Here is a 17,559-nt window from a genome sequence, read left to right on the forward strand (position 1 = left end):
CTTAACTTCTTTGTTTCTAATGTGATAGTATTTGCCAAGAAAATAAGTTATTTGAGTAAGTAGCTCATTTTGAGTGTACTTGGGGAACAGAAAGAACACAAAGGCCATCAAGCAGCTTCCTAGAAATTGGGGAGATGAGCAGAGTTCTACTATGATATCTTCTATCGACAGCTGCTGCAGGGGTCTAATTTACCTTGTTTTTCCTCTTAATAGGGGCTATAGAAACACCCAGAACAATTGATTAGATATTTTCTAATTCATATTTATAAACATTATAAAGTAAAAGTAAATTCTGTTTCATCAGCTTTGACTCTTCCACATTCTTTATTCATTCCTTAAATCTTATTTACCAGCTTGAAAATGAGTATGAAGCAAAGGGATCATCAACCAAACCAGTGAACCAGTGTTTGCATATCAGAGTTCCAGAAAAGGTCAAAAACTGCAGCTAACTTTATTTAAAAAAAAAAAAAACAGATTGCTCCATATGTACAGGTGCCTAAAGGCATCCTTAAGGGTGAGGGAAGCACAAGAATTATTAAAATCCAAACTGAGAAAGACAAGTTAAAGGAAAACATCCAGTTGACAGCTCAAAACTGCAATGCATTTCAAGAATCCTCTTTGTGTATGCATTCTCAGTGGTTACCTTTTCTCTCTAAATGCAAAATCCATTAAGCTGTTCCTATTTTTAAAAATAGAAGCACCATATAAAGGTATAAAAAAAATCAAGCATCCCTGGTAAAAGCAAATCAATGTTTGCATTTATTTTATGTAAATGACTGTAAGAACAGCCACACCAGGTCAGAGAAGTGGTCCATCTAGCTCAGTATCCTTTTTTTCCTAACAGCAACCAATGCCAGATGCGCCAAAAGGAATGAACAGAACAGGGCAATTATCAAGTGAGCCATCCCAACACCTAGCCCTGGATTCTGTAAATTGGAGGTTTAGGGACATCCGAACCCTGGGGATGCGTCTCTGACCACTCTGACTAATAGAAATTCATGAAGAATGGGTATCAATAGCTATCTAGAGAATCAAATTAGGGGGTTGTGGGGGTCCTGGGTAAGAACAATTGGAGGGCTCTTCCCACTCGTCCGTCTCCAGGAGCACTGGGTGGGTGAACAGTAGCAGGGAGGGGAGGGCAGTAAAGCAGGTCACAGCCATAGGTACAGGCCCCTTTGGCCTAGTGGCTAATCTGCCACTGCTTATCTGTTTTTTGAACCCAGATAGTCTTTCAACTTTCACAACATTCCCCAGCACTCAGTTCTGCAGATTAGTTACACATTATTTGAAGATGTAACTTTTAGGTTTCTTTTAAACTTGCTGCCTTTTAATTTCAGTGGGTGAACCCCCCTTGTTCTTATGTTATGTGAAGGGGTAATTAAGACTTCTTATTCACTTGCTGCACACAATTTATGATTTTATAGACCTTTGTCATAGCCTTATACCCAGTAGGTCCTGGGCAGTCCTAGTCTGTAACCTCTCCTTACTGAAACTGTTCCACACTTCTAAGATTTTTTGTTGCCCTTATCTATACAATTCTGATACAGCTTTTTGAAATGGGGTGGCCAGAACTACACACAGTATTTAGAAATGAATTTAATAATTAACAGCTAGACTACACAAAATGGGATAAAAGAATCATGTATTTTAAGACTGCATTTCTTTAAGGGGCTTTTAGCTGTTGCAGAGTATAAAATATATCCAACTAAAAACAAAATAATCTGGAAGGATTTTATATACCTTGGGCTGATTGCAACCAAAGACTGTGGGATCACCACAACCAGACCCTCTTTTCCCAGAAGCAGCACTGCTGATACTACGACTGAGTGGACCTGGTATAGGTGACACTTGCAAAATTTAGTGGTCTAACAACAGTCTGGTGTAGGCTCAATCCCAGTGATGTAAAAACACTTGCGTGTAAAGGAGCTGTATAGAATCAAAATTACCTTGGTATGGAGCTCTTCTCCATTTAAATACTTGAGTTATCAGGTCTGGTTTTCAAACGTGGCTTAGGAACTCAGCTCCCAATTTCAAAATGGAGTTTGACACTTTGTCCCCTAAATACTTCATTCAGTCTATCAACTTATAGTTGATGGCCTAAAACACCTAATATGCAATTACTTGTATATAAATTACATACACTGAAAAAAAAATCAGTGTCATCTGCACACAAGACATCTTTGTGCAGGGAACTCAGCTGTCGGGAGAGAGACGGGCTAGGAATTAAACTCTCCACCCCAGCCCTTGAACAGGCCAAGAGTCACACAGGAATGTAAATTCATTAGGAACTCTGAACACATGATGCGGAGAAGAGAAAGTATCCTACTTCCTTTCCTGGTTAGAGGAGTTACGGACATGTGCATTTTGTGCAATGGATGCTTCGGTCACAGAAGTAGAGCCTGCGAAGGAAAACAGTCTTGGTGCTCACAAGAGGGGTGCATCTACACTAGACAGCTACTTCAAAGTAGCTGGCACAACATCAAAATAGCACGTGTCGCATCTACAAGCAACGAGTCCTATTTCAAAGTTGAAATCAACATTAGGCGGTGAGATGTCAAAATCACTATTCCTATCTGAAGATGGGAACAGCACCCTACTTCAACATTCAGTGTCGAAGTAGGGCGTGTGTAGACGATCCGCGTCTCGCTACACCGAAATAACGGGGTCCTCCCTGGCAGCCATCAGCTGAGGAGTTGGGAGACGCTCTGTCCAACCCCTGCAGGACTGTATGGTCACTGCGTGCAGCAGCCCTTAGCCCAGGGTTTCTGGCTGCTGCTGCTGCACCTGGGGGTCCATGCTGTATGCACAGAGTCTGCCACTGGTTGTCGGCTCTGTGGACCTCGTGCTGTGCAGGCCCAGTGTCTGGGAGGGGCCCTTTAAGGGAGCAGCTTGCTCTTGCCCCAGAAGGGCTAGTCCAACCTCTGACCCTTTGCTGGCCCCCTATTTTGACAGAGAGTGCTTGTGTGTGTGGACCTTCCACATTTCCTTCCGGGGCGGCTCCTTTCAACTTTCCCCGTTGCTACTTCGATGTTGACCGTCAAAAGCACCATCCCCGGAGGATATGCAGACGATATGCGTTGAAGTAGCCTATTTCGATGTTCTTACTTCGAAATAGGCTACTTCAACGTAGTGTGCTAGTGTAGATGTAGCAGAGATGGAAATGTTGACTGCTGATACATCAACATAGACTTCCTTCTCCATTAGGCTATGTGATTGAGGTTATATTCTTGTGTGCTACACCTTCACATTTATAAAAAAAAAAAAAATCAGAACACAAACTATTTATTTCAGTTGTTCATCGATACATACTGTGCAGAGTATGAATGTGAATAGGCACTTTTTACATGAATAATCACCCTCCTTCCCTTATCGTACATTCATTGCGTATTGCAGTTCATGCTTTATTTTCACTTAACCTGATACAGAAAAGTTATACCATATGCAGAGCCATCAGAAGCAGGAGGAGAGTGAGCATGTGTATGTATGGCGGGGGGAACTCACTCAATGCTATGTCAACTACATGGATATAGAGAAACTTCCCTACCACGGGTTTGCAGAGCCAGTCAATTCTTCCATCTCTTTAATATCAAACCCCCCGCCCTGCCCACACCCAAAAAGAACACAGCAAAAATCCTACTACTTTGAGGCTTTACCTTCCTCACCTCCTTTCCCTTGGCCTACTGCCAGCGAAATAAAAATCACTTCAGAAAGAATGTTAAACAGAGAGACTGGTAATTACCACTTCAAGAAAATGAAGACATGATCAGGTCCAGTTTTGTACATTTTCAAGATTTTAAAACATCTTTCCGAACAAAAGAAAATTCAGGTAAGAAAAATAAGCCTCCCTGCACTCCCTGGAACTAGAATAAATGGTCATTTGCAAATCCCCATGGAACCAAACATAACATTCCTCAAACTAATTTCTCATCAGAGCTGTTGTCTACACATGCCCCCTCAAAAGGAGGGAGCACATTAATGAGGCACTGATATGAATATGTAGCACCTCATTAGCATAATAGCAGCCATGCACAGTTCAAAAGTGCTGCTTTCGGAACACACGCCACCCACGTACAAGGGGGCCTTTCAAAAAGACCCCCTGACTTTAAAAGCCCCTTCTTCCTATATGGTTTTAGGAAGAAGGGTCTTTCAAAGTCAGTGGGGTTCTTTCAAAAGGCCCCCTTGTACAAAGGCTGCATGCGTTCTGAAAGCGTCACTTTCAAATCACGTGTGGCTGCTATTATGATAATGAGGTGCTGCATATTCATGTCAGTGCCTGATTAGCATCTTCTGAACTGCCTCATTAACATGCCCCCTCCAAAAGGGGGCTCAGATGATTTTAAAAAGAAAAGTCAATATCAATGTCAGGAAACTCCATCCCAAAGAAGATTATCCACTTCCACTAACTAGGAAACCAGAATGCATCTTTCATTCACAGTAAACATAATTTATGCAGGGCTACCCTACAAATTAGATATAGCTTATCTAAAAACGAAAGACTTGTATTGGTGAGCAAGTGATTTGCACTGGGCTCAAAATGGGAAGCATTTGGAGCAGTTACATTTTTATTACATTACTATTATTAGGAATCATTAAATCACTCTTCTGGGCTGCAAACTTGTGTTTTTAATATAAATTTATGTAAGTAGCCAAAGAGACAGCTTCTGGGGAAAACTAATTCACATAATACTTTCAATTCATTTTTAGTTCCTCTGTAACTTCAAAGATGGAGAACTCAGGAGAAATACTGACAGTTGTATAAATAATTTAAGGCTCCGATCCTGCAGTCTGATCCACAGGCCCAGATCTTTATACCTCCACTAGGTCTCATTCAGGCCAACTGGGAATATCTTGGGCATAAGGTTCCATCTATGAGCAGCACGCTACAGCACTGAGGACAAAGTTAGATAAGAAAACAGAATATTTGTATATATGGTATTTTTTCACTGTGAAAAACTGGAGTCACAGTGAAACAGGTGCAGTTCAGGAGATGTCTGAAGCAATTATAGGACCATGTGTCAAGGACTAGGTATATTAGCTCAGCAGATGCCAGAGGGAATAATATTATGTAAAAGGACAGGTTACATTAGAATGTCATTAGAAGCTGATGCTAATTAAGTTACAATGTGAATAAAAATCTCCACTTTATGAAGTTAATAGAAGTAAATGAGAATTGAATTATGACATAAAGGAATCCTGTTACCTTATGATGTCAAAAGTGGACTAAAAGAAAACTGCAATAAAGTAGAACATCCCACTTACTACAATGATAGAAGCCAAGGCAAAAATGTGTTTTGTTGCACTTAAGCCAAAAGCTGTTCAAGGCAATCAGCATGTTGCATCCAGAAACCTCAGCACCACGCAGGCTGTGACTTTTCTAGAAAAGTTTGGGACCAGGTGTTGGGGATAACGCTTCTCCTCACACAGTATTTATAAGGACCCAGTTGTGTTAGGCTTCTAGATAGATCCCTGCTAGCCCACTGTCCCTCTCATAGCTTGAAAATAGCCCAGATCCTCCCTTACTTACACTTTAAAACCCTCCTCTTCCTCCTGACAACCTTCTGCCATTTCACTTTTTTCACCCAGAATCCTCTAATTCTTTCATCTTCTCCTCCCAAACCCACATCCCCCCTCCTTCATTGCCTGAAAGGCCCTGTCTCAATGTACCATCACTGCTCTTCTCTAGTTCTTCTAATATCCCTCTGCCAACAACAGGTCACAGAAACCTACACCCAAGATGCTCCCCCGCTCTGTGCACAAGATACCACTTCTCACACCAGTTACTGAGCTCTTGTTCCCAAAGTCCTCAATTCTCCTCCTTTTAGATTTCCCAGCTGCCCCCTTCAAGTGCCTGGCTCCATCTCGCTGCTTGCCCATCCTGTTTCCAAGGTACTGCAACTGTTGCTCCCTTTGCAAGGCACCTGCACACCCCCAGCTCTCACTGGCACGTGTCCAAAATGTTCCCCATGCCCTCTCGCAGTCTTCTCCCCCAAAGGATAGCATGCGTTTCCCAGAGGCCATGCAAATCTCTCCTCTCCCCGCCGCAAGTTTCTCAGCTCCCCCTGCCCTGCTGCCTTCTCACCCAAGGTTTCCTCAGTCTGCCACAAGGTTTCTATCCCCAGCACAAGCATCTCCCTTCAGCTTCCCCTGCAAAGGAGCAATCTCCCACTCCCTCGCATGGCCCCAAGGCACCCTACCTGTCTGCTCAAACGGCGAGGGAAGGAAGAGAAGCTGCAGCTGCTGGGTGGGTCTCCAGTGGCCTTAACTCCTGCCCTCGAGCCCGGAGCCAGGAGGGGAGAGGCCCTGGCAAAACACAGAAGGCACAGGGCAGCTGTGCAAAGAATCTCTCTGCAGCTTCCAGGGAGGCCTCTGCTCAGCTGGCCTGGGGCTGGGCCACTGTTTCCTGAGCCGTCCCACCCTAAAGCAATGAAGCAGCCCCAGCTTCAGATCTGCTTTTTCTGGTCTGCCTCCGCCCCCCCTGATTTGGCCAAACTCAGTGGGAAGAGTGAAAGACACCGAGCAGGAACCTAGGAGTGGGGGAGGGAGAAATGCCCCTTTTCTATCTGCCTTATTATTGGGCTTGTGTACTCCGCCCTTCCGTCCCCAGGGCTGGGGAAGAGGTTGTTCAAAATAGGCAAGGCTGCCTTGTAGGCACAAGAAACTTAGTATAACAGCCCCTTTACCACCACACCTTAGCTCGCACGAGGACTAAATCCCCAAACAGAGAAGCCAGCAGTCTCTGCAGGGTCACTTACCCCCCCCGCACCCCGGGGCTCTTTAAACCTTTTGTTGTCCTACCTGTAAGGAAACACAGAACTGGGTTACACAGTCTAGCAGCCTCCCCTCTGCCTGCCTGATGCTCCCTGCTTTGGCTCAGCCACAGCTGAAACTTCCGGGGGGAGGATTTCCTGGTAGGCACCAGGAAGCTCTCCCTGCATGCTGCCATTTGTAGTCCATAAGTTGTAGCTCCCGTGACTGTTAATGAAGCACACTGGGCCATGGGCTACACAGCCGTTTTAGAGTCTTAAACTTCCTTTTACATATTGTCCTGTGTCATCCCCCAGTGCACCACCTAAATTCTGATGGCCCTACTTCTGAACTTGCTACCCGCTGAAAATGCCCCATTTGTAGCCAGCGTGCTGTCTGGCTTGTCCCTGCTACACAAGCTCAGTATCGTGATTCCTGATACTGGCCTGTCAGGACTGGGGGCCATTCTTCGGGTGCTGAACAAGCATACACCAGACTAAAAATAATTTGGGTGAGAAGCTTCAGGGAAGTGGGAGATGCAGGCCAGATTAGTGAAGTGGAGATAGCAGGGAATAAAGTAATTCAGTAATCCCCCAAGATACGTGAGGTTTGCATACCCCAAAATTCTTGTAAGTCAGGGGCTTGGGCAGTGGGTTGGGAGGTGGGGGGTTTAAGCCTGGGGTAGGTTAGGGCAGCAGGAGGGGATGGGAGCGGGGTGGAGTTGAGCCAGGTTTGCGAGTGTTAGAGCTGGGTCTGCAGGGCTTGGGGCTGGGGGTGCGTGGTTGTGGATGGAGCTGGGGTGTGCAGCAGTAGTTAGAGCCCTGGGCTGCGGCAGTGGCTGGAGCCAGGGCATGTGGCGGAGGTGGGAGCTACGGCTCGTGGTGGTGGCTGGAGCCAGGGTGTATGGCTGAGGCTGGAGCCTCCCCACCCCACCTGGCAGCACCCAGAGGAAGAACTAGCCTGTTTCCCTTTGGCAGGGGGATCTCTTTCCCCGGCCCGCATCTGGGCATATCTAGAGGGTTTACTGTATAAACTATGAATCGGGGGTCAGCTGTGTAAGGGCGGGGTCACGTACTCTGGATTCTCGTACTCTGAGACCTTACTGTAATTAGTAGAAAAGTAAAGAAAGGCAGCATTGTCAAGGGTTTTGAAGTGAGAGCAAGGGTTTGAACTTGAGGAGGTGAAATAGAGGGAGCCAATGTAGGGGTTCAAAAGAGACTGGGGGGTGGTTTGATGTGGTCAGTGACATGGACAAAGCCAGTGTCATTGACTGACTAGAGGAAGGGAATGTGGATGTTACGAGAGAAAACCAGGAAACCGTGAAACAGCAGCTACTTGATAGTCAAAGACGTGACATGCTAGATAGCTGGATCATAGCCTGTTGTTTTCTTCTGGTGTACATATATAAAGCCATATTTCTTTATGTTACATGCTGTACGCCTAAACCTCAAGAATAAAGCTCGAGAGAGAAAGGTTGTTCATTGACAGAGTTTTTGTGTGTGCCTTTGTTGGCTGGGCTAGCAGTCCTCATGCATGGCCTGTCGATCCCATCGTAAGTGTGAGCCCTCCCCCTGCTGTCCCAGTTGGATATACATCTGCAAATAGCTTAAGGTCAGTATGTGAAAGCAAGTAGCTTGGCTCTTTCAAGGAACCTCATCAGCTTGATCATTAATTGAATGCTAGAAGTGTGGCAAATCTGAATTTTAAGAGGCTTAACTGAATAAAGTTGTCATCCTGTTTTATGAAGCTTCCATTAGTTTTATTTTAAAAGACAAGAGAAGTAGTCCTGGGGACATGGAGGAGTTATGAAATCCACCCAACCCATTGCTTGTATGTGTGACCAACCTATTTAGCTTCTAAAAATCTATTTAATGCCAAAACTACATTAGAGAATTCAAACAAAAGCTCATGGGGAGCCATGTAATGAGACTGTTTTGATTATTCTTGTGATTAGTCCATTCCCGCTTCTCCCTCAGGAATTTCACTTAGAAAAGTACTCGTTTTAAGAGTATGCAAATTTTGATTGCTAGCTAGCAGTGCACGAAGCCAGCCTTCTGTGAAAGTTGATGGTATCTGAGGAAACAACTAGTTGAGTTAAATACGTTCAGTCCAGCATGATTTTGACCCACTGCTGTAGATTTCCAGTCAATCTACATACATACTGGGGCCCACAGCCACCATGGGCCCCACGGCAAAGTGGGAATGGGGGTCAGCTCTGCACCCTGGAAGGGATGGATGAGCAGTCACCCTATGTGTTGCTGGGACAGCGGAGCTGAGCCCCACACAGCAGTGTGGCGAGGTGGAGCAGCATTTCAAAGGGGCCCGGCACTCTGGCCACCACCACTGCTAAAGTAGCAGCGACACTGGCAGACAGAGCTTCAGGCTCCTTGAAAGGCTAAGCTTTGGGCCAACTACCCTCTTTCCGCCCCCCCACTCCAGAGAGTTGGGCCTGATAATACCAACTCCACCTGCTATCAGGTTAATTATTCTGAATTCAAAGTGTCTCTAACATGATGTCACAATCCCATAGATCTTTAAACTGGGTCCACAGGGTTCCCACTCAGCTGCTAGCCTCCTTGTTCACACCCAGCAGCCTATAACTAATCAGCCAAGCTAGAGAGACAATGAAACCTGCACTTACATCAGGAAAGGCTTCCCTGGGCCTGACTGGAGGAATACATGAACTCTTATTGCTCAGGGCTTCATATTAAACCCCAAGAGACTCTGTCCAGCTGGGTTGCTGTGTTGGACCATACCTTCTTTTGCCGATGCCTCAGCCCTGTCATGTGCCTCGTCCTTGTCTCTGGTCTTGACTCCTGATTCTGGCTCCAACCCCTCGTTCTGTTCACCTAAGTCCTGACCCCAATACATAGCAATTAAATTACTTATCACTTTAGTGCTCAGTGATCTTGAAGATTCAAGTAGATGTCTATTATCCCCTTCTATTTTGACAAGAACTTAAGTAGAAGTCAAGGTGTTTGCCATGATAAATCCAGTACGTTGTCCCTTACAAGTGTGTATATATCCTTCAAATGAATGAGGGAAAATGGCCTTGTACTGACAGCAGCATCACATTTATACTAAAATGTCATGAGCTTATTCAGACCAAGAATGTGCGAAATAAAAAGCAATATTTTGTATAAATGCATTTGACAGTAAAGTATTACTTCATTCTGGTATCACTACACAATTGCCTTCAGGGCATTGCCCATTATCAGTAGCCATAGACAATAAAACATCAACTGTAACTCAAGGTTGTGAAGTGCACTCTTAAAATACACTATTCTCCTAAAATGACATGAACACTTTTTGAAGCTAAAAATGTTAGCCTATACCCAAAGTGCCACACTGTCAGCTCGTTTACGCCAGGGGGAATTGAGAGTAATGCTTGAATTTTTTTTTCCCCATTTAGAAACTAACTATAAAAAAATATTTTTTTCAAGATGTGAAAACAAAAGAAATAAAGTATGTAAAAGTAAAAGACAGTATTGCCTTCACTTATTAAAACTGAATTCAGTTTAAAAATGAGATAAACTTTCTACTCTTTGGGCCTGAATATTTACTTCTTTTCATTTGGCCCAGATTTTGGACCTGTTCTGACCACTTGACGTGATGAGGGATTCCCCATTATGTGAGAGGAATCTGCAATGGCATATAGCAGCCATAAAATCACTGCCACCCCTCTCCTAGCCCCTGGCCCAGGGGAGGAGAGCATGGCTAGAAGGCCTCTACATTTTAGCTTTCACACACTGCAAGAATGAGCCGTTGGGGGTCACAGAGAGCCAGACATAGATTAAAAATACCTTTAGGCTGTTTGTCTTATTCAAATAATTGTACTTCTCCCCAGACAGCTTCAGAATGCCCATTTTGCACTTACTGTCCAGTTATAAATAGCTACACAGTACAGAGGAGAATCAAGCCTTTTTGTTACTTTTTCACATGACTTTACGCTTTAAGCAAAACTGGTTGCCCTTTCTATATGTAGATAATATCACTTCCTGATCCTTGTGCACTGGCACCTTTCTGTAAAGCAGTTGGGTTTGGATTGCTACCATTGTTGGGTGCTGTTTAAATAAAAACAAAATAAAAAAAAACCAAATACTTGTTTTTCACTGAGAAAGGTGATACTGAGGTAAATGTTTCTTGTCCTTAGGCACTGGCTACCTTATAAAAATAAAGCAGTGTACGGAAGTTGCTAAATGGTTTTACTTTAATACTGCACCATGTGTGATATTATTCATGTGAAAATGCTTCCAAGTAAACAGTTATTTATAGAGTAATTCGAAGCAATCACTATTATTAGCATTCATACAGGCAGAGGACATGTTCTAGCCAGAAGGTAATAGGATGGTGGTAAAGGCAGGGATATATATAGCACTGGAGGAAAATAACAAAGCAATTGTTAGCACAATCAAAACCACACACGTCCATTGCTTAAAGTCATGATAACATGACCAATCTACACTTGCCAGCCTTCCCCTGAAGGATGAGATATGAAAGGATGCACTAGCCCAGAATCTCTCTGACGTGGAACTCTGTTCATCTGCAATTGGGCTGATGTGAGACATGGGTGTGAAATTGCATCAGCACACCCACTTTTAGCCCTTTGCTTTCCCAGCACTGAGGAAGGGGATGTGGGAAATCTGGTGGTGGATTTTCATGCAGATAAAATTGGGCAGATACACATCCTTTTTGTTACTATCCTGAGCAGTGCCCTTGAGTATCAATAGTTACACTCCACTGAATGCTTTGACTGCACGCTTGAGGGTTTAGGGTTTATTCTTTCCCTTCTTCCCAGCCTGCTCTGAAGATGCTATACAGGCCTTATTTTCCCCCTCTGCTTAATGGTTCCTCCCACAATCCAAGCTCTTTTCCCTCTGGTATGGAGTTTCCTTCATCTTCTTTCTTTTCCCCCCATCTTGGGACCTTGCTGAGTGTGGGAGGCTGGGAAAGAGAACACCAAGGAAGGAAGCCAGGAGATATGGCTGCAGATGTGTAGCTGGGGAAGCCACACGAGTCCCTGACAAAGGAATAATCCATTCCTAATGAATTCTGGACTGTATGAATGATAACACAAAGATGGCTAAAGTTAGGCTTGTGGGAACATGTCTGTGCAGCAAAGATATGCTGCCTACACTTGAAAATCATCTGGGGGTTATAATTTTAGAATGCGCCCTGCTAAAACATTAATGGTTCAAGAAAGTCATGTCAGGCTATTTCACAGGCAAGGAACCAGGCAAAGAAATTAATAACCTTGCTTTCATAAAGCATTTATTTTTTATTTGAAAACATTATGCAGGCATTACATTGCCACAGCAAGTCCATAGGAGCATGCAAATAACAAAACAGAGAAAGGTTTGTTCAGCTTATTGGTGCAGGGTTTGGGATTGGAGTGTTTTTGTTTGGTTGGCTTTGATTCATATTTCCATTTGCAGTGCCAAGATTAGTGTGCTTAATTATGACATTTAACAATAAAATCCTACCCATGGGGTAAAATTTATATTTGTAGCTAGCTTGGGAATACTAAGTTTTTTAAGGGGAAAGAAAACAATACTACACACTTGTCAAAATGTTAATAGCACGTTAGCAATATCTAAACTATACACTGAAACTTTTTTATATGACACAGTGGTGCAAAATTTTAAATTGCTTTGTCTATCATTGTGTATTTTAAAAAATTATAGTTGGAAGATAAACAAGTTCTGTCTCCCAGTGCAGGTCTTCATCCACTAGCAGAAAATTACATGAGCCTTGCTAAGGTACACTCAGCGCCAATGCGTAGTAGAGCTTCAATCTGTTTGAGGAAAAGATATACAAACAGCTGCTGAAGTCCTAATTCATCCAGTAGAGCAGCTGCCAGTTGGATAGCTGAACCTGCTGGTGTCCACTGAGGTCTGAAATTGCAGGAAATTAAACATCTCGAAATAATAGTTTTCTCAGCTGGACCTCAGCTTTCATTTAACAGGAGTATTTGTAAAGCTATACTACTATTTTCCTGTGAGGTCCATCCATTACTGGCAAATTGGAACAATTCAACACATCCTCTTTATCTGGAGACAAAAAAACCCACATTTTAAAAAAAGAAACAACCCCATACTAAGTTGTCCCAATGACATGAACCTCTTCATGTGGAAGAACACATGGGATGGTCATTGAGTGCAGAGTGCATATGTGAACAGTCACAATTTATTTCCATACAATTAAGTCATTTGACATATCCTATCACAATTGTTTCAGATGGCATTTCTCAGCCACCACTTGATTGCAAACACTTATAAGTATAAACTCCTGGGTCAGTGAGCTGACGAGGATATGTTTTCAGTCCAATTGTTCCTAGTAAGACTTTAACAAATATCTAAAAATTATTGTAATAAAATGAGATAAAAGAGAGTAAAAAAGACTACAAACATTTGGCTTAGAAAATAAATACTAAGAATGAAATAAACCAAAACAATTATGCAAAATGAAGGAACATAAACACGAAACAAGCATGTGCACACACACTCCCAGTCTTCAAAGGTCTCAAGACTAACATGGGAATAATGCTCAGAGAAAGGTATTTAATTGGTATAAAAGGTAGCAAAAAGACTGGGAGAGGACAGATGCTCACAAATGTTCTCCAGGGTACCTGAGAGAATTATGACAGTTTCAATGAGAACATACTCCAGGGGCTTGAACTGTAAAGTGACCACACAAAGCCTATGTACCAGTTAAGCCCTGGTTTGAGGACTTCAGTGGGTCCTCGGTCTTGGGCTGGCCCTCTGCACAAGGATGACTTGACTGGTCACCTAAATTCCACTTAAAACCTATTTTGTTCTTAATTGGGAATGGAGAAGTCCAACACACAGGGATGAATGTGAACAGTGTTGCCAACTCTTGTAATTTTAGAGTGTGAGACTCACAATATTTGCAGTTTCTCGTAAAGCCCCAGATCCTGGAGTCACGTTATATGAAAACTTCAACTTCTTTAAGCGCCCACTCCTTTGCCACATCTGCTCTAGCAAGTTCTTTCAAAAAATGTTTTCAAAATATCCAGTGGAGCGTCTACACACAAAAAGCATTCATTTGAAATTACTCTTCAACTCCCATTTCAGGAACAGTAACTTCTTTCAAAAGCTTCTTTTGAAAGAAAATGTGCATAGATGCTCTGTGGGCCCTTTTTTTTTTTTAAAAAGAGCAGTCCTCATGGCACCTAATTTTTGGATCCCTGGCCCATTCTTTCAAAAGAGCGGGGGCTGTGTGGACACTTTCTTTCGAATGAGCAGATCACTCTTTTGATCTGCTTTTTTATCCATGGACGCACTCTTTCAAAAGAAGTTCTTTCAGAAGAGATTGTCCAGAAGGGCTTCTTTCAAAAGATCTCTGTGGTATAGACGTAGCCCTTATGTTTGCAGGGCAAAGCTTGAAAATATGAACACTAAGACCATGTCTACATGAGCCAAAAACTTCAAAATGGCCATGCCAATGGCCATTTCGAAGTTTACTAATGAAGGGCTGAAATACATATTCAGTGCCTCATTAGCATGCGGGCAGCCACAGCACTTTGAAGTTGACACAGCTCGTCATCACGTGGCTCATTCAGACAGGGCTCCTTTTTGAAAGGACCCCGGCTACTTCCAAGTTCCCTTATTCCTATGAGCAGATGGGAAGTAGATAGGGTTCAAAGTAGACAGGGTTCTTTCGAAAAGGAGTCCTGTCTGGACGAGTGTGTGGTGCATCAATTTTGAAGCGCCGTGGCCGCCCGCTTGCTAATGAGGTGCTGAATATGTATTTCAGCGCTTCATTAGTAAACTTCGAAATAGCTATTTGCATGGCTATTTCGAAGTTTTTGGCTAGTGTAGACATAGCCAAGTTCCAAAACCAGAAGTAAAATAAAAAGAATGCAATGTTTATTATTTTAAAAAAATCATAATTTCTGAATTTGGGGCAGGCAATAGACAATATGACAATCTTTTTTTTTTTCAACTGCAGTGGGATTATAACAGGCAGCCATAAGCATGATGAGACGGACTGTATCTCTCTCCCTCATTAACAGGAAATTGGGTAATTTATTAGCAGGTTGGCATATCACCATTTTAAACCTGGTATGCAAACTTCCCTCAGGCTGCATCAGAGAAGTAATTTTTGTTGCTTTGCAGAGCAGGACTATAAGGGACACCACTTGTCATGTTGACAGAAATCCATCCAGCTTGGTTGATTTGCATGGCCTTTTTCAATCTCAAGAGTGTGCAGTTTCTTCTTCTCATAGAAATAGGTGAGGTTTTGTATTTTTTTTTTACATAAAGCCCTACATTTTCATTTAAAACTGACTTCTTCAGAACAATGTCATTCAGATAAAATATGTTTCATATGCCCATGAGCAGAAAATGCAGCAATTTACAACTTTGCTGCAAACCCTGTTTTCCAGTACAATGACTATATAAAAGCTATATAATAATACATCTAACTTCCTTGTCTCCTTCTTTCTGAAGATCTTAAAGCACTTTACAAAATTTAGTCCCACAATAATCCTGTGAGGGAGGTAAGCAATTAATATGAACAATTAATATTTATATACACAGTTTAGTAAACTAAGCCGCATAGAGGTTAAGTGACATGTCTAAAGTCACATAGGAGGTCTGTGGCAGAGCTGCGCATAAAACTGAGCTCTCTGGAATCTTTATCCTGTCCTTTAGCCACAAGCCTATCCTTCCTTTCCTCACTTTAAAGAGGAAAACGGACTGAGGATGTATGAAGAAGCATGTCTTTCACTGTGCTCTTAAAAGAAGGGGAAATAATCAAGATAGGTTACAGATTTTCAGGGTTCTGCTTCAGATTCAACAGAAGTGTTTTAAACACTCCAAATTTAAACATTCCACATTTCTGATGAGTTTCTTGCAGCACAAATACAGTTGTAATGCATGGCCTTATTTCAGAGGGATTGGCCTATTCCCTGGTGAATGTCATCAGAAAACTGATAAATTCTTCTACTTTTGTAGGTAATGAAAAATAATTGGCTATGACTCACTGGCATGAATACCATCATGCTGCTGCAATACAACCAGGAGATGGGTCAGTCTTATTCTTAATAATCATGGAACTCACTACAATACTGCAGTAATATTTATGATTGTGCCAAAAAAATGTTCTGATGAAAAACTGACACATTTCCAGGTTAGTATGGTTAGGAAAAGGAATCCAAAAAGCTCTTGTACCACGGGACAGAGAATTGGAAAAGCAGAAGGCTCCTGGAAATGCATTGAGAATTGAAATATGTGCCCTGGTCTGACTGATACAGCAACATGCCAATGAGAGTTACAATACGTAGGAAAACAGAACATGAAAATTTGTTACAAGTTTAATTTTAAAAGTAAGAAATTTGTTCTGCTTTGTTTCTGCAGGCCCTGTCACCTGACACAGAAATCTCAGCCACTAGGAAATCCTCCATGAAACATAAGAAGATCAGTGCTTGAGATATTCACTTCTGTAAATATAGAAAGGCTAAATGCTCATTGTACACCTATTCCTAGAATAGAGACTGACATCATAGGTCGTCCCTCCCCTGCACTCACAACAGAGATTACATATAAGGAGGGCTACCAGACAGAGAGTATAGCTGAACTCATTAATCCTTTCTCCTCACAGATCCAGGTGCTACCAAAATGCATCAGGGTGTAGCTACTAGAAGTAAAGCGCCTATTTGTGCAAAACAAACATATTTTAAAAAGAGAGAAAACAACAGTGACTGTACAAGTGGACTCATGGTAAAAATGTGGCTTTTCCACCACTCTGTGTGGACTTGGCAAAGATTCACACACTAGGTGCAAAAATAACGTTTTGATTTTCTATGTAATTTCAGTTTGCATTTTGAATATTTCACAGGTAGTTTGATAGTGAGCGATTCACACAGAGCTTTCTGTTGTTGCCAGCATACTGCTAAAACCCTACAAAGGAACTGCTAAGTCTGTGCAATGTACACCCAGTAACAATTAGTTTGTACTTTTACAAGCTTTCCGTATTTGCTACCTTGAAGCCCACCTGCATAAACGTACCCAGTAAATACCTTTCTCTATGTACAATACCGGGATCATGGATATACAAACTCCACTGAATCATCAGTGGGAGACAGGTGCCCCGGTTTAGGCAACTCTGACATGAGGCTCCTCTTCTGTCTCCTGGCCTAGACTGGTATAGGTTACTGATGGTTCCAGCTGTCCGGTTGTTGGTAAGTCTACAACAGGTCCTGAAGGGTTTCGAAACTGCTTGTACACCCGTGGATCCTGGGCTACATATGTGGATGTGGAGGAGTACAGCACCAGCCCAACAAGGATAGTGAAGAATGACAGCAGATAGAGTCCTGAAAACTAAACATAGAGAAGAATTAAGTCATTAGAGAGCTGCAGCTGGTTCTTCTGTGCTCACAAGAGCTAGTGCAAAATCCCAGGCACAGATCCTTTTTTGTATATGCACAGTATGGCACTGTTAGTCCTTCCTTGTTTGACTAGATTTTGAGGAGATTCCCTTGCTGGAAGTTTGTTTCCATTATCTGTGCTTCCTATTTTATAAAAAATGTGAGTGAAATTCTCCTGTGGCCCTAGCAATAGGCAAATATGAGTTTGTAACATGGGACTCAGGAGATCTGCCTTATGTACTCAGCTCTGACACTTATCTGCTTTATGCCTTTGCCTATTTCACTTCCCGTCTCTGGAGTTCAGTTTCTCCATCAGCAAAATAGGGATAATGCTATTTACCAACATTTGTAACATGTTTTGAGATGGATGAAAACTGGAGTACAAGGACAGTGCCATGACTAGCTAATTTTGCACCTGAGGCAAA

At 42.6% G+C, this 17,559-nt stretch overlaps 1 protein-coding gene across 1 annotated transcript in view; it reads right to left on the minus strand.

The window, feature by feature from the left end:
• Positions 1-14,557: 14,557 nt before the first annotated feature.
• Positions 14,558-17,559, minus strand: part of SLC35F1 (solute carrier family 35 member F1) — a 413,157-nt gene continuing 410,155 nt past the window's right edge. Inside the window, exon 8 of the mRNA XM_074990684.1 lies at positions 14,558-17,087. Coding sequence (XP_074846785.1) covers positions 16,863-17,087 — 225 coding nt within the window. The 3' untranslated portion in view covers positions 14,558-16,862. The remainder of the gene's footprint in view (positions 17,088-17,559) is intronic.

Source organism: Carettochelys insculpta, chromosome 3 (genome assembly GCF_033958435.1).
Source record: "Carettochelys insculpta isolate YL-2023 chromosome 3, ASM3395843v1, whole genome shotgun sequence".
In the NCBI taxonomy this organism is placed as follows: Eukaryota; Metazoa; Chordata; order Testudines; family Carettochelyidae; genus Carettochelys; species Carettochelys insculpta.